This window comes from Onychomys torridus, chromosome 8, assembly GCF_903995425.1.
Source record: "Onychomys torridus chromosome 8, mOncTor1.1, whole genome shotgun sequence".
NCBI classification, from domain to species: Eukaryota; Metazoa; Chordata; class Mammalia; order Rodentia; family Cricetidae; genus Onychomys; species Onychomys torridus.
The window spans coordinates 109,387,435-109,414,318 of record NC_050450.1 but is presented as its reverse complement, the minus strand read 5'-3'; the positions used below and the strand labels follow the sequence as shown (position 1 = coordinate 109,414,318).

Genomic DNA, 26,884 nt, shown 5'->3' with positions numbered 1-26,884 from the left:
CCTGGTGCGCCAGGCCTGGGGTGGGAGGGAGAAGGGGAAATTGGACCAGACAGCTCTTTCTCTCTCCAAGACAATCTCTACCCAGCGTAGCAGGGATGCAAAGGCTCTCCCTGCTCTCCTGCTAGACTCATTCCGGAATTTCTTTTCCAGCTTGACTCACCCCGGAGGAGCAGGACCCCAGACCTGGTCCTAGGTGTTCTGTAAAGCCTGGGAGACAGAAAGGAAGTGACCATGTGTCCTCACAGTGTGCATGTGAAGTCCCAGCACATCTGCACCCCTCTGGGATCCACCCTAGGCCTTGTGTTCCCTGCACAATTGGGCAGCCCACAGGAAGTTTGGGGCCAGGGCTTCTTTATCTTTGCAACACAAGGCACAACCTAGAGACTCAGCTATCCTGTGGAGAGGTTATAAACTTAGCTAGGCTCCCACTGTCCAGATTAGGGTGGAGTACCAGCCAAGGGGGTGCCCTAGCTAGGCCCTAGTGGCACCTTTAATGTTACAGGGCTGGGAGATAAAAGCTGCTCTGGGGGTTGTGATAGCAGCAGCCTACCCCACCCAGGGTAGGTGGGACTCTGGATAGCCATGATAGGAAAGAAGTTTCAAGACATATATGATCATGTAAACATAGGCACACACATGTATGCAAGAACACATTCACAGACTGGTATAGAGGACAGTCTTGTGCTGAGGTAGCCCTCAAGTGTTTTAGGAGAGATGGCCTCAAATCCCAGCCCCCACCATGAGCTGCTGGTGCCCCTCCTGTACTATAATGTCTCCTGCTGACTATAATGGGACTAGGAGGATTAGTAGGGTGAATGATCCATTGCTGAGCTTCAGTATGTGCTAGGGCACAAATAAATGTCAGCTAAGTTCACAACTATCCTTTGAGAGGATCCTATGAAGAAACTGAACCATAGAGAAGTTAACTTACACTGGACCCAGTGCTGGGACACAACCCAGAATATTTGGAACCGAATCTGGCTTTGGGTTCCATCCTCTGAATCCTAGTCTCAGATCCCTAGTGGGACAAGACTCTTCCCAAGATGTGTCATAAAAAGCCTGACTACACCATGCTGTGTAGTGTTTCCTTCTCGACCTGCCAGCTGACACCTCCACAACTCTTTCCTCTATCAGACACTCATATTAAGGGTGAAACTACCGTGAAGATGAAGATGATGTATACGGGGCTGAAATCAAGCCTATTATTTTAGGAGCTCTAGCAGGCTCAGGGGGGCAAAATCTGTCAGTTCTAGTTATCCCTGTAGTCCTTGTGGTCTGTCCCTGGCTCAAAACTGAGATCGGGTACCCTGAGGCTCTTTAATAATTCCTGTATCTGGCACCTGTGTGGGATGATTGGAATGTGGGCTCAGCAGACACTATCAACAAAGGTACATTGATATGGCCTCCTAATGTGGCTTGAGCATTCCCAATCATGGTGGCCAGAGTGGGCACCAGAGCCAGGGTTCCACCCCAAGGGCCTTCTCTAACCTGGTTCTAAAGCCAAGCACCATTTTTCTGCCTTCCCTCTGAGCTGGGTCTTACAGGGCTCCAGGGACTGACCTAATGGGGGTGGTGAGGAAATGAAGAACAGACAGACAGATGGACACACAGAAAAGCTGGAATATAGTGGACTGGGCTCTCTGATGGAAAGGCTTCAGCATCCCAGAATCTCAGTATGTTCATCATTTACAGCTGAACAAGTAGGCAAGGTTTGTGGTATATAGCTAAATCAAGGGGGCAAGCTTAACTAATCTCAGTAGGAGCAGTCTCTGTAGGGGAGTAGTCTTCAGGCTGTATATATCTGAGAGGAAAAAGCTATGGCTGACATTTTCTGCATGTACTATCAACATTCACACTCAGAACATAGGAAAGCCTTGTCATTTCTCCGAGCTTCACCTGGAGGAAAGGCTTTGCCAGATTTTCATAGGTCTGGGGCTTTGGTGTTGATCTTGCAGGCTCATGTAAGAAACACAAACTCGGGTTTGGGATTTAGCTCAGTGGTAGAGTGCTTGCCTAGCAAGCACAAGGCCCTGGGTTCGTTCCTCAGTTAAAAAAAAAAAAAGAAAAGAAACACAAACTCACACAGGCCTTCTCTGCTCCCCACACTAGTGGTTATGATCCTTCAAGGCCATACCAAGTAAATGGACTTGACAGTGTGGAAAGGTCACTACAAAAGAACAGCTAGAACAGCCATCTATAGGAAATATAACTGATGTCTCCATTTGAGGCCCGTCCTACCACTGCACCTTGACATAAAGCATTGAGAACAGTACAGCCAGAAACTTCTTGGTTATTAGCTGACACATTGACTATTATGGAATTTCAGGTTGGTCAGACCATTCTCTTTCAGACTAAGAAGGCTCCATCGCTTGCCAGCTCCTTTAAGTGTTGCGAGGTTTGAGGCATTTTGATTCTTCATAGGATTTGTCCTTCCTCTGGAGGTTTCTAGTCTATTCTGCATAACCAATGTCTAAAAATCCCAGGAATGTTTTACGGGCGAATCTGTCATCAATCTCTGGACAGACTTCCAGGTTATCTCAAAAGGAAAGCCTGTCCTCTCATGACCCCTTGAGCTTTCCTTCACACACGGCATGACAGACTATAATTACAATGAGAAGCACACAGAAAGAACCTGTGAGAACAGGATACAACTGGAGGCTGGGGGGGGGGGGGGGTAATAAGAGCCACTAACGATCCAGAGGCAAGACAGTTGGGATACTAGATTTCTTCAAATACTAGTAGGGTCAATTTTACAGGTGTGAAAGACAGTATTGTAAACAAAACCAAAAAGCAAACTGGAGAGGAGGCAAGGAGGGCTGAGGAGAAGCAGGAATTCAAGGCTAGCCTAGCCTACATGAGACCCTGTGGGGTTTGAATGAAAATGTTCTCCTGAGCTCAGATGTTCAAATACATGGTCCCCAGTTGGTAGTGCTATTTGGGCCGGCTTGGAGGTGTGGCCTGGCTAGAGGAAGTAAGTCACTGTGGGTGGGATTTGAGGTTTCAAAGCTGCAGGTCATTCCAGGTTTTCTGTCTGTGTCTTGTGCTTACAGTTTGAGATGTGAGCTCTCAGCTCCCATCTTGAGTCACCAAGTCTGTCTCCAGTTATACCACACCAATAGAAAAATAACTAATATAGTCCCCTTTCAAAACAGGAAGAAACAATAGTTTGCCTATTTATTGTCACAATATAGCATTACAATAATTTCTGGCAAACAGCTAAGATAAATGAGTACATAAATGTGGAAATAAGTCTCAGGCATCACTGAAACAACTGCAATTTTATTCAAATATAGGCAAAAAGATTTATCAACATCAATGTCATTCAGGAAATTTCCCATTTCTACAATGTTGAAAGACAGAAAAAATATTAATACAGATGCTCATATGTTACAAGGAAATGACAACTTTAGAAAACAACACAAAGCAGGGTGGTGGTGGTGGTGGTGGTGGTGGTGGTGGTGGTGGTGGTGGTGGTGGTGGAGCACACCTTTAATCCCAGCACTTGGAAGGAGAGGCAGGAGGATCTCTAAGTTTGAGGCCAGTCTGATCTACAGAGTGAGTTCCAGGACAGCCAGGGCTACACAGAGAAACCCTGTCTTGAAAACAAAAACAAACCAAAAAAAAAAAAAAAAAAAAAAAAAAAAAACCAGCACAAAGCTGGCATAACAGGAATATTTCCAGGCTCCTAAACTGAGCCAAGTTACCCTAAGGTTGGTAGCCTGATCAGTCCCCAAACCAATCTCCAGACCTGCTCAGCTTGTAGCAGGGTTCAGAAGTGTTACACAAACAAAGGTAATATCATTGATTTTAGAGTTGGTCATTACTCAAATCTTCTAACAAGATGATTTCATGTCTAGATCAAACCATCAAAAAGCATCACTGAACAGCTCAGGAATGTTGATAATAGATAACAAGGAAGCAATGGGAGAAGGGCACAGTGGACACCTGCCACCACACCAGCACAGTAGTAACTCACAGTTCTTTACCTTTGCAGCAGAGTGTGGCTCACTATACCTAATCTTCATAAGTCTCTGTTCATATCACCAGGGAGGCCTAGTCTAGCCAGTTTTATAATGTATACAACTTCAGAATTATATAACCTTTCCTCTGAAATAACTCATATTTTACAAAGTTTAGAAACAAGGCATCAAGGGATCTTAAGCAAATCCAGCCATGGAGTAAATGGGAAGAATTTGTGAGGAAAAGGACTGTAGAAAATCATGAGCTCCTTGACCAAATAGTTGGAATCTGATCACCTGACTCTGAGGCATTTCCCTCAGTTCACAATAATGCTTTGATGGTAAGACTTGATCTAGACATGGAGTCATCTTATTAGAAGATCCATCACACTCATAAGAGACTCTGCCCTCTGGCCAGTTCATTTGCTGAGATTCCTCATTATGTTTAGAGAGGATCCTCTGTAGCCAGATCCAAAATGATTCCAGTGGTTCAGATAGTGAAAGAGCTGATACAGCTGCAAGCGCTTCTCAAATCCGGGGGTTTTAGGGATTTTACTATGGTAGGCGGAGTAAAAGGAACTACTGAAGCCCCCAAACATGCCGGCTATGGCCAGCTCATATTCTGAGTGGCCGTAGAAGGAAGCTGGATCAAAAATGATGGGCCCAGAGGAATCTTCTGCTACATTCCCTCCCCAGAGGTCTCCATGAAGTAAGGAGGGCACAATTTCCAGGTTATGGAACAGGTCAGGAATCTTCAACTGCAAGGAGGAAGAGGAAGCCTTAAACAAAGTGGTCAACGACTATGAAGGTGTAAATGTTTTCCTAAGTGCTGTTCCATATATCTGAGCAGGTACTCAGATGTGCCCGACTTAGAGCAGATGGGACACTGTTGTAAGAAGCAGACTCAGATGCTACCCCTGCTTTGGTGCCTCCCCTATATCAGGGCTCAGTGGGGCATATGGTTGGCACTGGACATATAGCAGAGGCCCTTGCTCACCTGCAGAGCAGACCACAGCTCAAGAGCTTCCCGGTCTCCAGACCTCTTCTCCACCATGTCCATCTGGGGCTGAATGCGCTGCCTGGCATAGAATGTGACCCAATCCTTCTGCCAGTCATTTACCTGCACAGGAGACAGTAAAGGAGAAAGCAGACTGTCTTAGTCAGGGTTTCTGTTGCTGTGAAGAAACACCATAACCAAAAAGCAAGTTGGGGAGGAAAGGGTTTATTAGGCTTATACTTCAGCATTGCAGTTCATCACTGAAAGAAGTCAGGACAAGAACTCAAACAGGACAGGATCCCAGAGGCAGGAGTTGATGCAGAGGCCATGAAGGGGAGCTGATAACTGGCTTGCTTAGCCCACCTTCTTATAGAACTCAGGACCAACAGCTCAGGAATGGCACCACCCACAATGGGCATTGATCATTAAATGAGAAAAGGCCTTACAGCTTGATCTCATGGAGGCATTTCCTCAACTGAGGCTCCTTCCTCTGATGACTCTAGTGTGTGTCAAGTTGATACATAAAATCAGCCAGTACACAGACTTTATCAGAAAACTCCAGGACTGAAGGAGACTTGAGTGCCCAGTAATCCCAAAGTAAAATGGGCTACAGGAATCATGAAGAGAGGTAGCAGCCACAGGAGGCTAAAGAGGTGAATAAGGACCAGGCAACACAAAACCTCAACACAGGCTGAGATGGTAGGTCCAGTGTCCCAGGTAAGCAGTGTATGCCAGGTGACCAGTTGCAGCCTCCTAAGCCTGAAGATCAACTAAAATAATTTAATTATAACAGCGATGGAACAGAGGCCAGAGCTAGCTGACCCTCTGTATCTCATGGCTTGTTTCTGACAATCTTCCAACACTTACCTGGCCACATTTTACCTTGTCCTGGGAGAGATGAGAAAAGTCATTTGGAGCCTCTTTCAAAAGAACTGCTGAGGAAGAATGTCCAAGCACAGGTGCTTATCACCCAGAAGGGAAGTAAGTTAGATATGTGAGAGTAAATCACCTCAGAGCAGGACATGACACAGGAAGACAAAACACCATACATACACACAAGCACACACTACACACATAGGCACACATATAGGCATATGCACATATCTGCACCTGAACACACATGCATCATGAGTTACAGGTAAGAAAGGAAGGACCAATGCCAGTGGACATATACCCTAAACATGTAAGACCTGAAAACTCCATACAAAGCAGGTTTACATACAACCTCCTACACATTTCTAAATCTATGGCCCCTGTGCCCACCATAAAACAACTACAAGTTTCCAGATTCTGCATTCACTCCTTTTGGCAAAAAGCTTCCCTAGTTTGCTTTTTGTTACTGTGATAAAATACCCTGATAAAACCAACCTAGGGGTATTTTTTATTTGTTCGTTTTTTATCTTACAATTCCAAATTATGTTCCATCATTTCAGTAAGGTCAAGGCAAGCAGGAACTAAAAACAGCTATTCAGATCCAGAGCCAGGGAATGGTACTGCCCAAATTCAGGGTGGGTCTTCCTACATCAAGTAACCCAACTAAGAAAATCTGTCACAGGCTTGCCCAAAGGCCAACCCAATTCAGTTAATTCCTCATTGTGATTCCAGGTGATTCTAGGTTGTAACAAGTTGACAATTAAAACTGACCATCACAACTGTCATCCTATCTACTTTATATCTGCTGGACATCAGGCAGTACTTCCCAGGTAGAAACTCCCAGGGGAACACACTTAAAACCATAAACATGAAAGACATAATGCCCTGTCACTGTGCTGTCTTTAAGAGTTTAATACTTTGGTATCCACAGAGGAGTGGACCCAAGACCTCTACTCATAGTAAAGTCCACATATGTTTAAGTTCTTAAATAGAACAATGCACTTCCTGCCTTATACTTCAATCATCTCCACATTACTTATAATACCTAACTGCTGAGAGTGTGTGCTGCTCTTGTAGAGGACCAGAGTTCAGGTCCCAGCATCCATATCAAGCTACTCACAACCACCTGTGACTATAGCGCTAGGTGATGTAATTCCCTCAAGCCTCAGCAGGTACCCACACATACACATATATATATATTTAAAAAACAAGTTGGGCATAGTGGCATGCACCTTTAATCCCAAGAATTGGGAGGCAGAAACAGGCAGATGTCTATGAATTCAAGGCCATCTGGTCTACATAGTGAGTTCCAGGCCAGACAAAGCTACATAGTGAGATTCTGTCTCAAAACAAACAAACAAATAAGTAAATAATAAAAATAAGCAAAATAAAATAAAAGTTACAAATTTTTTAATTTTTAATCCCTCATTGAAATTAAACATCCTAACTTGCTCTTCCTTCTGTCTCATTTTCCATCTTAATCTAGCATTTGAATTTACTTCATGTTAACTTCTTAAAAATTATCAGGGAAAAAAGGGAGCAAAGACTTACAAAATCTCACAGAGAAGGAATAGAGTAATTTCCCCACTGTGTTTGACTAGCCAAACTGACTATGAAATGGAAGTAAGTTCTATGCCACTCACCTGGGGGAGGTATCCACAGCATGTCACTACATCAAACCCAAACTGGTCCACAAAGAGCCGCTCTGCCTGTTCACTTCCTTTCCCTTTTATACAAAAGGAAACAAAGAAAGGTGACTAGTTTGTCCCCTTGTTCCAAGAGACCCTCAGCCCACTCTGGGAACTTAGAGTTGTTGCTTTGCAGTCAATATGCCCTTACTGCCTCATGCTTACACCCATAGATAAGCAAGACCCCTCAGATCACTCAGAACAGCATCTGCTTTAGCAGACTTAATACCCAAGGACACCAGCTATTCCAGAAGCAAAACCAAGTACCAGAGGATGCATGGGGATGGAGGGATATATAACAGTGTCAAAAATACATCAGAAAGGAGGTTTTTCAGTGGCCAATGTAGTTCCATATTTGACAGATAAAACTATTATACTGCTGGGTGATGGTGGCACACACCTTGAATCTTAGTACTAGGGAGGCAGAGACAAGCAGACTTCTGTCAGTTCAAGGCCAGCCTGGTCTACAGATCAAGTTCCAAGTCAGCCAAAGCTACACAGCGAAACCCTGTCTCAAAAACAAACAAAAATTTATTATACTTTGGAATGGCCTCAACCTCATGTGTCTCCCCAAACTCAAGAAAATCTCAGTCAAATGAATTCTGTGCAGCTTGGAAGCAACAGGAAAGTCAGTTAACAGGGCCTATTAGGAGATCCTCACAAGACAAGGAAACAAGCTAGTGGTACTGCCAGTATATCATCACAGGATGGGCAGGCTGCCAGGACCCACCAGTAGAACTATACACAGTAGCTTCTGGATTATCTATTTTCTGACTATCAGCTATTCTGTCTAGCACATGAGGTACACGTGAATTATCAACTGTCAGCTTGAAAATACTGGAAAATTCTCTCAATGCTAATACTATACTTTGTTCTAGATGGGCAGCATTAGGGCTATCATTCTGAGTCTCAAGAATGGTATGTACATGGAAGAGAAGACAATGTGTTTAAAGAAGTCACTTTGTATTGAAAGCCTAAACAACTTTGATTAGACTTCCTTCTGGAGAGCAACTGTAATATCACATAGCTTCAAGTCCAGTGATACCTCCTGTTTTTACACATTGTGCCAATCACATGCATTTGTGTTCACTGCACTGCAAATGTGCAGCCTTAGGGTGACCATGCTTGCTTTGGCATCAACACAGGCTACAGCATTACCCCATCCCTGAGCCCAGGCTGGCTGAAGGCCCTTCTTCAGACAGGGTCCCTTAGGGTTGGTCCCTTACCCACAGTGCCAGCTTCCTTCAGGAGCTGCTCTCTAAGCTTCTTGTTCTCAAGGTGTAGATCTGCAAGCTGGGCCCCAAGCTTGGCGGCATGACTAAAACCAAAATGCAGGAACTAAACAGATGACACACAAACAGCAGATCCATCTGAAAGATCTCAAGGCACATAAAGCAGGTCAAACACCAAGTATAAAATTCATTATACTGGAGGCTGGAGAGAAGACTCAGTGGTTAAGAGCACTGGTTGTTCCTCTAGAGGACCTGGGTTCAATTCCCAGCACCCACATGGCAGTTCACAATTGTCCAGATGGATCCAGTTCCAGGGACCTATCACACCAGGCATGCATGTGGTGCACATATTTGTGCTGTGCATGCAGGCAAAATACCCATACACATAAAATAAAATAAATAAATCTTTTTTAAAAAGTTAATTCTATTGAAATAAGAGGAGAACTAGGTGTGGTGGCACAATAACAAGAATCCTAGGAAGGAGGAGGCAGGAGGATCAAGACTCAGCTGCATGAGACCCTGTTTCAAAAATAAACAGACAAAATCGAAATAGGAGGTTCCCATTATTTGACCACCTTTCCTAGACTTCACAATGAGTCTTTGTGATCATCTCTCTGGCTTTTAGTTGGCAGAGTACATGCCACTCATACTGCAGAGCCATCAGCTATGTAGTCATGGTTCTTTACACCACACCTCGAAGTCATGCCCCCAAATACAAGATTCCAAAATAAAAGACCCACACAGGGGAAAAATAAAGTCTTTGCTTTTAACCAGAAAGGATGGCATCAAGACAGACCTGCTCAGATACCGCATATCCAAATGCTCCATCACCAGCATACTCCCACCTCCTGGGGCATCGAGAACCTTGATAGGCTTAGGTACTTTCACTGTCTCTGTCTTCATAATGGCATCTAAACTTGCCATTTCACCTTCAAACATTCTTTTAGCCTGTCAGTAAAACAATAGAGGAGACAACCAAGGTCACCAAAGAAAGACTATTTAGACATGCTTTCTTCTGGCATTACAATTCAAACCACATTTATGCTAGACAGAGGACTCAACAGAAACAGTGTTTTCAAGGTACTCATCGGAAAATTAGGCTGTAAGTGCCAAAGTAACACAGGTATAAGCAAGCTTAAATTTCCCAGTTTGGGATTACATTTTTTTTGTTTGTTTGTTTTGTTTTGTTTTTGAGACAGTTTCTCTGTATAGCCCTGCCTGTCCTGGAACTTAACCCTGTAGACCAGGCTGGCCTCAAACTCAGAGTCACCTGCCTCTGCCTCCTGGGTGCTGGGATTAAAAGTGTGCAACACCACCACCCCGCTGGGACTGCATTTTGTTTGTTTGGTTTTTGTTTGGCTGCCCTGGAACTGGCTATGTAGACCAGCTGGCCTCGAACTCATTGAGAACTACCTGCTTCTGCCTCCCACATGTGCCAATCACCACCACCAAGATCAAGAATCCAGATAACAGCAGAAATTCTACTTCTTCTCACCCATAGCCATTGCCCACCCCCAGAACAGCTGTCTCTAGCCTGGCTTCTACTATCAAAGAGCTATTCTGCCAGTTAGGTCATTCTTCTTGTGTTGCTGGGTTTTTTGTTGTTGTTTTGTTTTGTTGTTTTATGAGACAGGGTTCTGCTATGTAGTCCATGCTGGTCTCAAACTCACAATCCTCCTGCCTCAGCCTCCTGACTGCTGCTTGATCATTTTACACAGGGTTCTGGGGTCTGATGTATTTGTTATGCCTTCATCATGTGTACTACTTCACAGTGTGAACATACCAAGATGTAATCACTACTGAACAGTGCTGCTGGAAATTCTTCTACTTATTCTCATACTTACTACCTCTGTGATCTTGGGCAAGTTACTTAAGCTTTCAATTTCCTCACCTATGAAATGAGAAAATACTAAATTTCTTAGGTTTGGGCTATGATTAACTGAGTTAGCAGCTAACACACAGCCCATTCTAAACAAATGTTACGCTTACTCACTAACAGCCCAAAGTTTCTGAGAAGGAAGATAAGAACTATGTCCTAGATAGAACCTTCACAGCAATTTCTTTAGAATATGAAGGAGAAGCTAAACTTTGGCAAAGGTCCTGGTGATAGAGACTACCTTAAGAGGCAGCATTGAAAAAAAATTCAGAAAAGGTTTAAAGAGACTGTGAAGCCATTAAGAAGCAGAGCTCCTTTACACACATAATTTACTGCTTATGAGGTCTGAAAAAGCTAGCTACTCATGAACAGACCTATAGGAAAATTAAGCCTCAGTCAGACCATTGTGAAAACAAAACAAAATCTAGAAACAATCTAAAAATGAGATAAACCAATCACATAAGTAAGTTCATAAGAGTCACATAAGAACAATCAAGTGGGGAAAAAATTTAGACCAGGTGGGTCCTAGCAATGCATAAGAAAGCAAATACAGGGGTTGGGGATTTAGCTCAGTGGTAGAGCGCTTGCCTAGCAAGCGCAAGGCCCTGGGTTCGGTCCTCAGCTCCAAAAAAGAAGAAGAAGAGCAGCCAGGTGGTCTTAAAAGTCTTAACTCCTAGAGAGTAGAGCATGGAAGAGTTGGATTTCCAACACAGCGGGTATGTTTGGAGTCAGCAGATGTTTACCGGTGGCCTGTGTACCTGCATTGCTCACACTATATATTCCAGAGCAAGCAAGAAAATTATCAAAGAAAGAAAGACTAAAAAATCGAAAATAGACTTTGAAGTGGAAATAACCCAGCAGGGGGCTGGAGAGATGACTTAGTGGTTAAACTGCATACTGCTCTTGTAGAGGTCCTGAGTCCAATTCCTAGCTCCCACATCAGGTAGGTCATAACCACCTGTAATTTCAGCATCAGGAGGATCTGATGCCTCTGGTTTCCATGAGCACCACACTCACATCCCACACAACATATACACACATACATATCATCTTTAAAACTGAATAAATAAATCTTAAAAAAAAAAAAAAAGAACGCAACAGTATATGTTGACTAGTACATGTAATCCTACCACTTGAGAGGCTGAGGATTCCATAGTAAGTTCCAGACTAGCCTGGGCTAGATATAGATTGAAACTGTGTCTTTAAAAACAAAACAAAACAAAATTTAAAAAAAAAACAAACCACTTCCTGAGAGAGAGAATGCAGGTTCACAGATAGGAATTGAACTCAGAACCTCTGCAAGGCATATCTGAGTTTGAGGCAAGCCTGTAGAATATGAAAAAGGACATCACTGTCACACTAAGTCCTGGCACTGAGGATAAGTTAGTGCAAGACTAACTTCAAGGACAGTTGACGGAGTTCAGTGAAGTGATGTCTGTAGGTAGGAGGTTGAAGGCAAGTCTCCAGAAAGGAATTTCAAAGGTTGACACACAAGTGAAAGGCAGGATTTCTTTCTTGAAAGAAAACTGAACATAAATGCAAGCCAGGCTTGTGGCTAAGGCCTGTAACCCCAGCACTCAAGAGGCTGAAACAAGATTGAGTTTGGAAGTCAGCCTTGGTTACAGAAACCAATTCTAAGAAAATAAAAAAGCACTTTGAGTGTATGTGAGGTGTAGGGCTTGGCAAGAAGATAAACACCTTCAGTCTTATTCAAAAAGGCATTGCCAAGTCCTAAGGAAACCATCCACCTCTCTTCCAGAGAAGCCCTGAATGAACAGCTAACAATGACAAAGGGACACAACTGAAGCAATGGAGCTCGCCCTATGGAAGCAATAGGGCATTTTGGGGAAAGTTCGCACACAAACAGAACGTGGTGGCACGGTGAGTGCATTATGTTTAATACTTTAAGATCTTTGATTTGTGAGCTTTGTCTCTTCGAGTTGAAATAAGCTCCAGATAAATGCGGGTACTCTGACGTTTCTCAAAACTCGCCAAACATAAGGCTTTTCTCAAAGAAGTGGGCACTGCAATCTCAGAATACCACGCGCAGCACCCGCGTAGCCACTGCTGCCAGAGTGGGCAAACGCAGGGAGGCCCAAGGCCAGAGTGAGGCCGCGGGGGTTTGGAGGTCACGCGTGGACAGTGGTCAGACAGAGCTTGTCGCTGTAGACTGGGCCTCTAGCGCTACCCATCAAGGACCTAGACCCAGAGTTAGAATGCCGGCCGGCTCGGGATCTCAGCACGTACCCTAGACCCAAACCAGGCCCCCATTTCAGCCCCGGGCCAAGGAGCGAGACCCTGGCCCGGCGCCGGCGGCCCTACCTCAGCCTTGGAGCTCACTTTCACAAACACTCGTCCTTTGTCCGTGTCGTAACTCTGGCCCTGGCTAATGCACCCGCCTCCCGAGTGGCCCGTAGCTTTGACTGAGCTGCATCCCAGCTCCCGCTTAAGCAGCGCCTCCATGACAGTTGCGGGACAGCAACCTGCTTCAGGCCTCAAGCAGAAGCGGGTTTAGCGGTGGGACGGGGCAGACACAGGCCAGTGACGGGATTGGGTGACAAGAAGGAAGGGGCGGGGAAAACAAGGGGGCGGGTCCGCGCAAGACTGCGTGACTCGAGAGGGGGCGGGGAAACCTTTGGAGGGGCGGGACCTGACTGGTTAGGATTGGGTGAGAGGCAGGGTCACACCCCAGGCTCACTCTGGCTGCTGGGGGTCATGATCTGGGGAAGTGGGTAAAGGGATCCTGGAGTCATTGGCACACTAACATCTTCTTAATTCAAACTGCTTCAGAACAGTTCCCAGTCAGCAGTGAAGACAGAGGGAAGTTGCTCCCGCCTCCGGGCTCTACCCAACCCAGCAGAACTGTCCGTGAAACCGCTTGTGAGGTGAAGCTGAGCCACTAGGGTTCTGCAGAGGGTGGATGCAATACCTTCTCAGACTGTGTTCCCCATGCCATTTCCCTGGTCGACAGGCCTGCCCTCCCTACTATGGGAGACACGGAGGCCCTTGTGCTCACAGATACGCACTAGGGGGACCAGGAATGTTAAACACACAGGGCTGTTCCTTCAAAGGAAGGGATGTGTACCCTGTGAGCAGGAGGATCTCCATGAGTTCGAGGCCAGCCTGGTCTGCAGAGTGAGATCCAGGACAGGCTCCAAAACTACACAGAGAAATCCTATCTCAAAAAACAAAGCCCAAGAAATTTAAAGGTAGGTTTTGTTGTATTTTGTTTTTAGTAAAGATGGATATAAGTAACAGTATAGGAGTTGATGTGTTCAAGGTGACTGTAGCTGAAGTTTTACTGTGTCCCACCTGGCCCATGGTCAGGACAAATCACTCTCACCCCAGTCCTGCAGCTGCTTGGACCCAAGTAAACACACAGAGGCTTATATTCATTAAAACTGCTCAGCCATTAGCTCAGGCCTACCACTAACTAGCTCTTACATTTAAAACCCATAATTCTTATTTATGTTTAGCCACGAGGCTTGGTACCTTTTCTCAGGTCTGCCTTCACATCTTGCTTCCTCTGTGTCTGGCTGGTGTCTCCTGACTCAGCCTTCCTCTTCTCAGAATTCTTACCTATACTTCCTGCCTGGCTACTGTCCAATCAGCATTTTATTTATTAACCAAATCAGAGTAACACACATTCACAGCATACAGAAAGATATCCACAGCAGATGACCACATAGAGGAATGTAGTGGGTAGCCATTCCAGCCTTGGCCTGGAAGATCCAACCCCCATTGAGGCTTCAGAAATGGTCATGCCCACAAGGCGGGGCTGAGGAAGGACGCTGAAGACCCAGGATCCAGAGGAGAGGCTTCTCTTGGTTCCAGGACCCTGGATGCTGGAGGTAGACCAAACAGAGTTCTTCAGAGAACACCACCAGACTGTGCCATACCTTTCCCAGAGCCTGCAACCTATCACTTCATTTGTAAGTTACCTCACAAAATAAACCTCCCTTTTAACTACGTGGAGTGGCCTTAATAATTTCACCAATACCTGGTGCCCAACGTGGGGCAAGAGTTTCCACCTAAAACCTGAGAAAAAAGATTCTAAAACAGAGCTAAAAACAGCTTCCTAGTTGTCTCTCTCAAGTTAGCAGCAGTCTGCTGGTTTGAGCTACTATGGAGGATTCCTGGCGTGTACGTCTGACCTGCAGTGTGGTGGGAATGAGGAGTCTATAAGTGGCACTTTACTCTGCTGTGTGGTAGATTTAGCCTTTGCTAGTTAGGAAAAAAAAAAAACTTTCTGGGCTATGTGTTGCTTTGATAAAACTGCTTCTGATAGTTGATGATACACATAGCTCCAGACCCAGATCTGGCGGTAAACTGTACCACCGCCATGTTGGGAAGCTGAGGTGGGCCGGAGTGGCATTTCAGTCTTACAAAGATGGATATTACACAGAGAATCTGGTTAATGTTGTCTTTGGGATTTTTAACTACAAAAAAAGATTTGATCATAAAAGCTATTGAGTTAAACAAATATTTAAATTTTAAAGGTACCTTGACTTCAAAATTTGGATATAAGGATATGTTGCTTTGGAAAAGAGTCTCTGCTTTTGTTTCCACAGAAAGCCAGAGGCTATGGATTTGTTCCAGATTAAGATACATCAGTTTTGATCAGCCAAGACCACCTGAAAGGTCTCCGATGACACCATGGCCCAGATGATCCAACATCCAGAATGGTTTCAAGGCAACTGGCTCAGAGGTTCACCCTAATGGACTACTCCATAATCCTAAAATTTTCTTTGTGTCCCCATAAGATACAGTGCCCCCCTCCAGCAGGAAGTAGCAAGAGAAACTACGCCCAAATTCCCAAAATTATCAAGCTGGCTTTAGAGATGGAACTGGCTCACTCCTTCTCTAAACCCAGGCATATTGCTAAAAGAAAAGGTTAAGAGATTCTTGTGTCCCAAATCAGAAGAGCCCTCTGGTGTGGGACAGAGAAAAATCAATATTTTTGGTTAAATCAGGTTGATTATAAATGTGATCTCTTTCTAAAGAAAAAAAGGGCATATGATACAGATATAATAGGATGAAAGGGAAGATTAATGAACTTACTTTTAAAGAACAACTTGTTTAAAATGTCTTATATTGGTATAGATTTTAGTCTGTTGATACAAACTTAAAGTTAATTTTGTTATACTGTATATATATTTCTACTCTCATCTGAGGTATCATGTTTATGCAACTCATTTAGATTGTAATGGATAATTAAGAAATACAGATCAATAAGTCTTCTATGATAGTCAAACTTATAGTCATGTTAAGTTTTCTAGGTATACACAGAGATATTTCAGATAGACAGGTAATCTTCAAACACTTCAAAGGTCTACAGAATATGGCATTTAAAATATTTTTAAAATTTAGACTTTCTGGACAATGAGACATGTCTGCTCCTGGCAGCACTGATTACTTCAGAGAGGAAGATGGGCATTGAAGACACTTCATATGGAGTTTATCTTTACCTTGGCAAAAATAGCCATTTGGGCAAGAAACTGTACTTGCCTGGACTGCTTGATCGACTGGACATGCAGGACCCATAGAAAGGTGACCACTGAACTTTGCTTGACAAAATGGTTCTTCAGGTTCCTACTTCACAGAGGAAACTGCCAGACATTCTACAGGACACTGAAAAAAGTGACCAAGAGACTAGCCCTGTGGGCTGAAGACAAATGCCCCAACTTTACAAAGGAACATTAGGTGATTGTCCAGGCTGCCAGCTGTCTCTGTCTACCCTACAAGACTCCCAAAAGTTGCTTGCATCCTTCTCCTGGTTCTCAGGTAATATTATATCCTTCTGAGGTCTTTGATGTGGTTGAAGACTAGATAGTTATAATTTCCTCAGTTATGATAAAAGATAAGTTAGATATAAAACTTTAGACTCACAAATATAAGATAGATTGGATATCTTCTTTAGTATTGTAACTGTAATTCTTGCTTGATAATTGTTTTGTTATCTGAAATTTTACTATATAAAAGTTAAAACCTTGCTTTTTGAAAAAAAGAAAAGGGGAAGTGGTGTGGGATGTTCTGCATGTCAAATGTGTTGATCTGATTGGTTAAAATAAATAAAGTGCTGATTGGCCAGTAGCCAGACAGGAAGGATAGGGTAGGCAAAACAAGGAGGAGGAGAATTCTGGAAAGTGAAGGCTGGGGCAGAGAGAGGCTGCCAGCCACCGCTGTGACAAGAAAGAGATAAGGTAATGGTAAGCCACCAGCCACATGGCAAAGTATAGATTAATAGAAATGGTCTAAATATAAGAGTAAGAGCTAGACAATGGTAGGCCTGAGCTAATGGCTAAGCAGTTTAAATAATATGAATGTCTGTGTGTTTATTTCATAAGTGGGTTGTTGGACTAACAGGGCTTGGCAAGGGCTGGAGAGAAGCTCTCCAACTACAGAGGAAGAACAACTTTCCCTTAAATTTAGGACTCCAAAAGGCTACATGAGCAACAAGAAGGTACAGGCACACAAGTCTGGACCTGGCAACTATGAGTCCTTACCCTTGAACAAAGTGGTGGTGGTATTGGTAGAAGTCATTCTTGTCTGATCTTTATTAGATTTGAACCCAAATTCATATTACTTAGATTATTCTATTAAAACACAAGTTTTAAGCAAATGGGGAATGTAGGCATTGAGAGAATGAAACTAGATCTCTCCTGAGTAATACACCTTTCCTTTGCCATCATGGAAATCCTTTACATAATTCAAGGATAATAGAGTCAAAAGTGATGGGGTGACTGGGCATGGTGGTACACTCCTTTAATCTCAATATTTAGGATCTGAAGCAGGGGAATTACAGTAAGTTGAAGGCCAGCTCAAGCCACATAGAAAGAATCTGTCTTATATATATGATCCTCCTGTCCCTCCCTCCCAAGTGCTGGATTACAAGAGAGTGCCAACATGCCCAAATTGGAGTGTTTGTTAGTATTAAGCAGAATATTATATGCTGGTTGCCAGTCCCAGAAGAGGACACTAAACACTTCTGCTCCTTTTTCTTGATATCAGAGTCACGAGGGGCAAGACATCATGGTTGAGCACTAGATGAAACAATGTTTCACCTACACAGAAAACGGAGAGACTTCAACTTCAGGAGCTTGTGTTTGTGCCTGTTAGCCAGCAGGTCCCACCAAAGCAGCAAACTCAGGGCAACTGGCTATATACACCATTCTTGTCCTGCTTTGGTAAACTTGCTCTGTCCCCAGTTTGTAGAAGACAGATGTAAGATTTATGCAAGTGTCATGGAATAAACATGTATAAGCAGAACAAAGGAGCTAACCCTGGGCTTTCCAAAGAGATATTCTGGCACAAAGTGATAAACCCAGAATTATCCCTGTATTCCAGGCCCAGGGTCCATTCCTGCTATGGGATGTCTTTCTGTACGCTGTAAATACTATGTGTTGTTCCCACTGGCTAATAAATAAAGCAGCTTTGGCCTATGGCAAGGCAGCTTAGAGGCAGAGATACAGAGAGAAGGGTGGAGTTGGGGTTGGGGGAGACGTCAACCCACTGTCCAAGGAGCAACATGTAATGGGACACAGGTAAAGCTATGGAACATGTGGTGATACATAGATTAATAGTAATGAATTGAGTTAAGTTATATGAGCTAGCTAGCAAGAAGCCATAGGCCATACAGTTTGTAATTAATAGTAAGCCTCTGAATGATTATTTTATAAGTGGCTCCAGGACCTTGGGGCCAGATGGGATTGGAGAAACTTCCGGCTAAACATTCCTTTTTTATTTTTTCATTTTATGTGTATGGGTGTCTTGTCTACATATATATCTGTGCACTGTGTGCATGCCTGGTGCCCATGGAGGTCAGAAGAGGGTAAGCGCTCCTGGAACTGGAGTTACAGACAGTTGTTAGTCACCATGTGGGTAATAGGAAATAAACTTGGGTCCTCTGGAAGAGTAACCAGTGCTCTTAATCTCTGAGCCATTTCTTCATACCTCCCCCAAAGCCCATTCTTAAATGGCCACGTAGGGGTTGAAAAATCACTCATGGGACTGCCTTGCCCAAGAGCTGTAGACTGAATGCTTTGTGTTCCCTCAGAATTCATAGATAGAGTCACTAACCCTAGCATCACTAGTTTAGGGATGGTGCTTTAAGGATATAATTAAAGTTAAAATAAATCCATGGAGTGGGGCCATAATCCAAGAGGACAACTGAGTGACTCCATAAATAGAGACAAAAGCTTACTCTCACTGTGTCTCAGCATACGTTAGGAACAAGCCATGCAAGACATCAAGAAGTCAGTTCTCTTTGGACCAGAAACAGGACAGCCCTTACCAACACTACTGTCACTCAAACATCCAACCTCAAGAATTATGAAGATAAACTTTCTGTTGTTTAAACCTAGCAGTAGTATGGCATCCCAAGTCAACTAAGACACCAAAGAAGCAAAGATCAAGTGTGTCTTGAGTGTACTAGAAGCAACAGCAGGTGATGGATAAAGACAGGTGCTAGCATTATCAGATGTACATAATGGGACAGTTATGCCTTTAATGTTAAAAAAGGAAAAATCATGGGCTTAAGAGATTGCTCAATTGTTAAGAGCACATATTGTTCTTTCAGAGAACTCAGGTTCAGTTCCCAATACCCATATGACAACTCATAAATGCCTGTAACCCTAATTCCAAGGGATCGACCCCTCTTCTGGCCTCCATGCATGTGGTTCATATACATTCATTAAAGAAAACACTCATACACATAAAATAAATATTTTTAAAGTCAGACTTGAAAATGTCTATAGGGAAGAAGAAAGTGCCAAAGACTTGGAACAAATGATGAAAAAGAAATTTTTTCAGTTAAAAACAATATTTGCCCCAGCCCTCGGGAGGCAGAGGCAGGCAGATCTCTGTGAATTCGAGGCCAGCCTGGGCTACAGAGTGAGGTCCAGGACAAGCTCTAAAGCTACACAAAGAAACCCTGTCTCGAAAAAACAAACAAAAAAAATATTTGCATCAGAAAATATTGAGGTGGGGGCAGACTGTTTAACATTGGGTGGCCTGGAACTCTCCGTGTAGACTAAGCTGGCCTCAAACTCACAGAGATCCACCTGCCTCTGCTTCTGAGTGCTGACATTAAAGGCATGTGCTACCATGCCCAGCTCCAGAGTGAAATCTGTTTGTTTTGATTTTTGGTCTTTTGGGGGTTTTGTTGTTGTTGTTGTTGTTTTTCAATACAAGGTTTCTCTGTATAGCTATCCTCGAATTCATTCTGTAGACCTGGCTGGCCTCAAACTGAGAGATCCTCCTGCCTCTGCCTCCTGAGTGCTAGGATTAAAAGTATAAGCCACCAAGCCGGGCAGTGGTGGTGCACGCCTTTAATCCCAGCACTTGGGAGGCAGAGCCAGGTGGATCTCTGAGTTCCAGGAAAGGCACAAAGCTACACAGAGAAACCCTGTCTTGAAAAACGCCCCCCTAAAAAAGTATATGTCACCACTGCCTAGCTCAAAGTGAATATTAGACCTATATGTAGATTAAACACAGAATGAGGAGAGAATCACTAAATAAGAGGCCAGAAAAATTACTGATACTGTGGCATAGAGAAACTAAAAGGGAATTTGTGGGAGAGGTTAAGAGACATGAAGAACAAGGCCAGAATGGTCTACAGAGCGAGATCCAGGACAGGCACCAAAACTAAACGGAGAAACCCTGTCTCGGAAAACAACAACAACAACAACAACAACAACAACAACAACAACAAAAGAGACATGAAGAACAGAGCAAGAAGTTTTAGTAAAAATTTAAGTGGACTTCCAGAAAAGGGAAGGAAGACACTAAGTGAAAATGACTGACATGGAATGGGAAGTGGGTCAGGCATGTGGAGCCGAGGAAACAGCCCCAAGGCCACGTGTACACCGTTGCCTTAATAACAGGTTAGATGGGTCTGTTTGGAGACGGCCTCAAATGTAACATGACATCCAGTGGCCAGAGAAAAATAATGAGTCCTAAGCCTGAACTTACTAAAGAACAGAAACGGGAAATTGGGAAGCTTTTGGTCTCTTTGATTCTGATGGAACTGGAACTATAGACATCAAGGCTTTAAATCCAAGAAAGAAGAAATCAAGAAAATGACCAGTGAAATTGATAAGGAAGGGACAGGAAAAGTGAACTCTGGTGACTTTTTGACAGTGATGGCTCAGAAAATGTCCCAGGAAGACACAAAAGAAGAAATTTTGAAAGCTCTCAAGTTCTTCAGTGATGATGGAACTGGGAAAATATCATTTAAAAATCTGAAGTGTGTGGCCAAGGAGGTAGGCGAGAACTTACCGATGAGGACCTGCAGGAGATAATTGATGGAGTTGTTGAGGTCAGTGAATGAGAGATCCTGTGCATCAGTAAGAACCCGCCTCTATTGATCAGGGTTTCTTTTTCTACTACTGTAAGCACATGTGACTACATTAGTGTCTGCTATTGTGTGAAATCCAGTTTTGAGAACACCCACCACTACATCCCAGACCTCTGGGGTAACTTTAGCCATGACCTTGAATCTATTTTTGACCTATGGAAATATTCTCTAATATTAAATTCCTTGTGCATTTTCCTGCTGATTAACTCAGGAGGGAGACCAAGAGCACACAGAGTGGGGCAAGGAGTCTGAAGGGACTACTGAGGCCACTCCACCTTCTATTACTTCACACTGCATTTCCACACAGCTGCAAACACACAATGGCTTCTTAAATGTCCATGTAGCCAGGTCACCATAAGCAGTGGGCTTTTCTAAAATGGTTATGTTTTTTAGCTGACACCTGAGTGCAGTTTTTCTTTTATAAAATCCAATGAGCCAGGCAGTGAGTGGCACACACCTTTAACCCCAGCACCTGGGAGGCAGAGGCAGACGGATCTCTGAATTTAAGGCCATCCTGGTCTACAATGGCAGTTTCAGGATAGCCAGGACTGTTACATAGAGAAACTCTGTCTCAAAAAAACAAACAACACTCAATGGATGCTTGCAGTGGTGTTTGCATCTGTGTTAATGCATTTATTTTGTTTTAAAAATAAAATCCCTCTTAGTTTAAGCTCTCAAAAAATAAAAATACTGATATGTTCTAGAACTGATAAAATACACCATCCCTCTAGCGTAAGATCCCAGAAACATTACTGTTGTTTTGACACTGAGTCTTTAAGCAAGGCTGGCCTCCAATTCTTGATCCTCCTTGCCTCAGCCTCCTAGGTGCTGAGATGGTAGACATATGTCAGTATCTGCTGCTGATCTTTTACTCTTTTAAGATGTATTCTCAGCTGGGTGGTGGTGGCACAAGCCTTTAATCCCAGCACCTTTAATCAGGAGGCAGAACCAGGCAGATCTCTGTGAGTTCGAGGCCAGCCTGGTCTATAGAATGAGATTCAGGAAAGGCACAAAGCTACACAGAGAAATCCTGTTTTGAAAAACAAACAAATAAACAACAAAAAAAAACCGATTTATTCTCTTTCTCTCCCTCTCTCTCCACTCTGTGGGTATCTGCATGGGGGTATGTGTACAAGAGTGCCTGTGCCTTTAGAAGCCAGAGGATCTGGACACTCCTGGAGCTAGAATTACAAACCTTCATACACCTTCAGAAGTGGGTACTGAGAAATGAATTGGACTAACTGCTGAGCCCTCTCTCTAGCCCCATAGAAATATTGTAAAGTAAATAAACTAAAAGACGTTCATTCTTAGACAAATAGCAGTGAAGTAATAAAATACCAAAAGCAAAGGAATTCTGTAATATGAATAGCAAAGATGTCAAAAAGGATTAACATCTGTTTTCCCTGGGAGCCAAAAGATAGTGGAATGATTGACTATAGTCGAAAGAAAATAAATTTCCCAGGGAAAATATGTTTCCAAGAATGAAAATGAAATAAAAACATTTTTTTAAGTGGAGAGCTATTTGCCATCATGAAGTTAACTGCTTTTACTTTTAGTAATGTTTCCTACCACGTTAAAGGAAAACATGAAGAATTAGTACTCCCCTTCTGACCCACGGATCCCAGGTCACGAGGCTCAGTGGCAGGTGTCTTTACCCACTGAACCATTTAGCCAGCCCTGGCTTCATATTTATTGGCCTGGAACAATGATTTATAACTCAGTGAGTTTGAGGCCAGCCTGGTTATACAGAGTGAGTTCCAGGACAGCCAAGGCTACACAGAGAGAGACCCTGTCTCAAAACAAAACAAAAAGACATTTCTGTTGTTGTTTTGGTTTTCTTTTCTCTGGAATTAAAAAAAAATTCCCTGTGAACAGCCAGCCTCAAACCTTTGATAGGTTTGGTAGACCCCAAGTGGGACCCCAGAACATTCTCAAATCCTGAGTTGCATGACTTTTCCCAGGAGATGTAAACAAATGTCTGTTCACTCAAGATTAGGCATTAACTTAAAACCAAATAAGTGGTTCCTCACAAGTCTTGCTTAGTGAACCAGAGTTTGTTGCTATTACTAGCAACATGAAGCTAGTGGATGGATGAATGGGAGGCTCAGAGACAGCTGCCTCACTGAAAAGCCCACACCAACTTAGATGTGGCTATGAAACTACATCACTGAAGTTCCCTGCACAGCAGGCAGACAGCACTGCTGAAAAGTCTCTTCTAACCCTAGAAATTGCTAACCACTTAGATAACTTTGGTGAATCTTACCAATTTCGTGAGCTTCCTTACTCTTACAAATCTCTTGAACTTCATGAATCATAGGATCCACCTTCTTTCCTTCCAGGAAGGAATGTTTCAATTAACAATAGCTACACAACACTCTACTGCTTCTTCTGACTCTTAAATTCTGTTTCTTATTCTGTGATGTTCCCTGAACCTTGGAGAATATGGTCTGAAATGGATGATTAATTATTTTTTGCTACTATGCCACAGCAACAGTCAATTTTTCTTAATAGTTTGGCTGGTTATAAGTCTCTACCATACCCACCTCTTGCTAAATAAAAAGAAGTTACTTTAATGACCAAGACTAACAAAAACAGTAATTTATAGACATAAACACAAATGTTCAAAAGACAATTTGACAGGCAATGTATCACATCCATTTAACAAAGCAATAGTAATGGCTTTCCAGTTAGAGCTTATGTATCTCCTGCCACAGGTTTTCTTGCCACAATAGCAAACATATGTTTGTACCAGTGTTGGTGGCTTTAAATACAGTGGGAAAGTGATTGGTTGAATGTGTAACGGTTGTGCTACTATTGCACCAGTTAACACTTCCTGCCTGTCATGGTAATCCAAAACTAAGCAGGAGCCAGGCAGGGGTGGCAAATGTCTTTAATCCCAGCACTCAAGAGGCAGAGAGAGGCAGGTGGATCTCCATGAGTTCAAGGCCAGCCTGGTCTACAAAGTGAGTTCCAGGACAGGGCTACACAGAAAAACCTTGTCTTGAAAAACAAAACAAAACAAGCAATCAAACAAAAGCAGGATTGTTGAAAACAGTTCTTCCCCAGTAGTCTACACAGTGCCTTCCAGTATAATGACAGATGACAAATAGAGAGGATGCTGCTAGTTCAGTCAAGCTTGATTTCTTCATGTCCTGTAACCGAAAGGAAGGAAGGAAGGAAGGAAGGAAGGAAGGAAGGAAGGAAGGAAGGAAGGAAGGAAAGAAGGAAAGAAGGAAAGAAGGAAAGAAGGAAAGAAGGAAAGAAGGAAGGAAAGAGAAAGAGAAAGAAAATGCAGTGTTCTACAGTGTCCTATAACCAAAAATGCATTTAGTTCTAGCGTGCAGCCAAAAGCACTGGAAGTAGCCACTATGATTCTAGGTGACTCAGAAGCCTCCCTGGCCAACAACAATAAGGAAGTAGCCCACATCTGGCACTGGAACTTCCACTCAATCTTATAGCTTTTGGGGAGTGGGATTTGTCTCTCACCCACATAGGAAGACTTCATTCAGACCCTTAAACTATGGTTCCTACTTTCCTTCCAGATGGTCTTCCAAATCTGTAAGGCAATCAAGGGTTGGCGTCATGAAAAAGCAGCTTTTATAGAGGGTAGGTAGGATCTCTGACAGTTCATGTCTATCTGTTCCAAGCAAGTGTCTCTGAGTGGGTCTGTAAGTGGGTTTTATATTTATTTATCTATTGTGGATGTGGGTGAGTGGGTAAGCATGTGTGCCAGTCAGAGGACAATTTTCTGGAATCAGTCCTCTTCTGCCACATGGGTTCTGAGGGTTATCAGCTTGGCAGCAAGCTCCTTTACCATTGTGATGTCTTGCTGGTCCCCTACATGTACTTGCAAGAGAAAACTATCCACTGTATCTGCTTCAGTTAGATTTCAGTGAACTACTGGAGAACACTTGACCAGGATATATAATGGTGTCTGGGGGCAGAGGGTTGCCTGTACTGCAAGTTTCACTTTACATACACACTTGAAGCAGCTTCTTCCCTGCCCATGCAAATCGATAGTTGAGAGAGCTCATCCAGTGTCAGCCTCATTACCATTACTCTGGCCATCTGGGGACATCATGGTGGCTGTAGGGATCCTATAACAGTTCTCTGCTGGGGCTCCAGCCAGTCCTTTACTCATCCCCAAAGTGTCCACAGCAAATGTCAGCAACATTGGGATAGGCGACAGAGGGGCAGCCCCTGAACATGGGGCTGCGATGTCAGTCAGTGGTACATTGGGGCATGAGAGAAGCTTTCAGAGCACTAGGCAATTTTAGCAGGCTCTGGACCCACCTGAGCTGATCTAGTTGGAAGGAGCATGGGTAGAGTGGAGTGAACTGTGGGCAGAAATTGTGTAGGAAAGGCTTAAAGGTAAGTTTTCCAAATGAAGCTGTGGTGTCGTGGTGAGGCAGTGGTTTGGGTGGGCTGCCTAGCAGTCTATGAGGGAAAATGTTGGCAGGGGCAGGCCGGGGATCAGGCGGCAGAGCTCTGATAGCAGCTTCACATTAAAATGGGTTCTGGTACTTCTGAGACATCCACAGGTTAGTTTTGCCTAAAATAGACTTTCTTTCTTTAGCAAGAGAGCAACTGGAATATGGTGATGAATTTCAGTGAGTCACCAGCCAACACACACCCATTCTGTGCTCAGCTGTTAATTTCTATTTACTTCTCCACAGAAGGGAAGAGAAAATAGAGTTAGTTTATTCATACAAGCCCTTGGTTTGAGATAAATACGGTCAATCATGCCTACAGTTCTTCGATCTATTTTTATTTGGGCACCAGAGAAAGTTACAAAAGGGATGCTCTTTTATAGTTGGTAAAGATAAAATCTTGTTTTATGAAAAGGTATTTCTTGCATATGGCCTGGGATTTCCTCTCCACCTTCTACAATAAGGGACCTCTTGCCTGAAATTGTACTCTAGGCCAGAGGAGGGAAATGGAGCAACACACTATTTGCTCTGAAAATTACAGAGCACATTTTCTTCAGAAATACAACCTGTGTCTTGAAGGTCTTCAAACAGCTAAAGAGTTACTGTATGAACTAGAATTCCACCCCTTCCTATACACCCCATGGCAAAAACACATCCATGCAGAAACTTATACAAGATATTCCTAGTAGCTGTATGCATGATAAATGAACAAACATGGTATATTTACATAAGGCAACTCTAACATGTGCATAAACCCTGAGGACATCGTGCTGAGTAAAAAAATATGCCAGATACAGGTCCCTAGAGTGAGCAAACTTGTAAAGGTGAAAAGTTGAATGGGGGCTACCAGAGCTGGAGGAGGAAGATAGTTCAGTTAGTGTCTAGTGGGCAAAAGTTTCGGCTTGGAGATGGACAAGTTCTGGAAACTGGTGATAGTAATGGTCACATAATAGCATGATGTGCTTAGCATAACTAAACAGTGGTTAAATGGGCTGAGGATGTAACTCAGTGGTGAAGCACTTGCCTAGACTATGCAAATTCTTGGGATAGAATCCCCAGCACAGAAAAAATAAGGTTAAGTGGTAAAGTTCAATGTGCATATACAAAGCTACAGTTACCTGGCCATTTATTTAGGCAGTGTTGCACCATATGGCCCTGGCTGGCTGTGAACTTGCTATGTACATCAGGCTGGCCTCAATAAAGTTCTGTCTGCATTTGTCTCCTGAGTGCTGGGGTTAATGTTGTGCATCATCATGTAAGGCAAGGATAATTTGTTATACTGACCAGCTCTAGGGATGGAACCCTGGCAGAACCTCTATCCATGTGGCTTCTCTGAACCATTGTGTCCTCCTGTGTGTCAGTAGGAATTGTCTTTGTAATATTTTGTTTGGTTTTTCAAGACAAGATTTTTTGTTAGCCCTGGCTATCCTGGAATTCACTCTGAAGACCAGGCTGGCCTCGAACTCAGAGAT

General features: G+C 43.4%; 1 protein-coding gene across 1 annotated transcript; it reads right to left on the bottom strand.

The window, feature by feature from the left end:
- Window positions 1–3,662: 3,662 nt before the first annotated feature.
- On the bottom strand, window positions 3,663–13,177 carry LOC118590080 (fructosamine 3 kinase related protein). The gene is made up of 6 exons (XM_036197917.1): window positions 12,948–13,177; window positions 9,546–9,697; window positions 8,744–8,835; window positions 7,473–7,555; window positions 4,957–5,079; window positions 3,663–4,717 (listed from the first exon to the last, which is right to left on the bottom strand). Exons 1-6 carry the CDS (start codon window positions 13,086–13,088, stop codon window positions 4,379–4,381), a joined length of 930 nt encoding a protein of 309 aa, XP_036053810.1. The 5' UTR covers window positions 13,089–13,177; the 3' UTR covers window positions 3,663–4,378.
- Window positions 13,178–26,884: the final 13,707 nt, after the last annotated feature.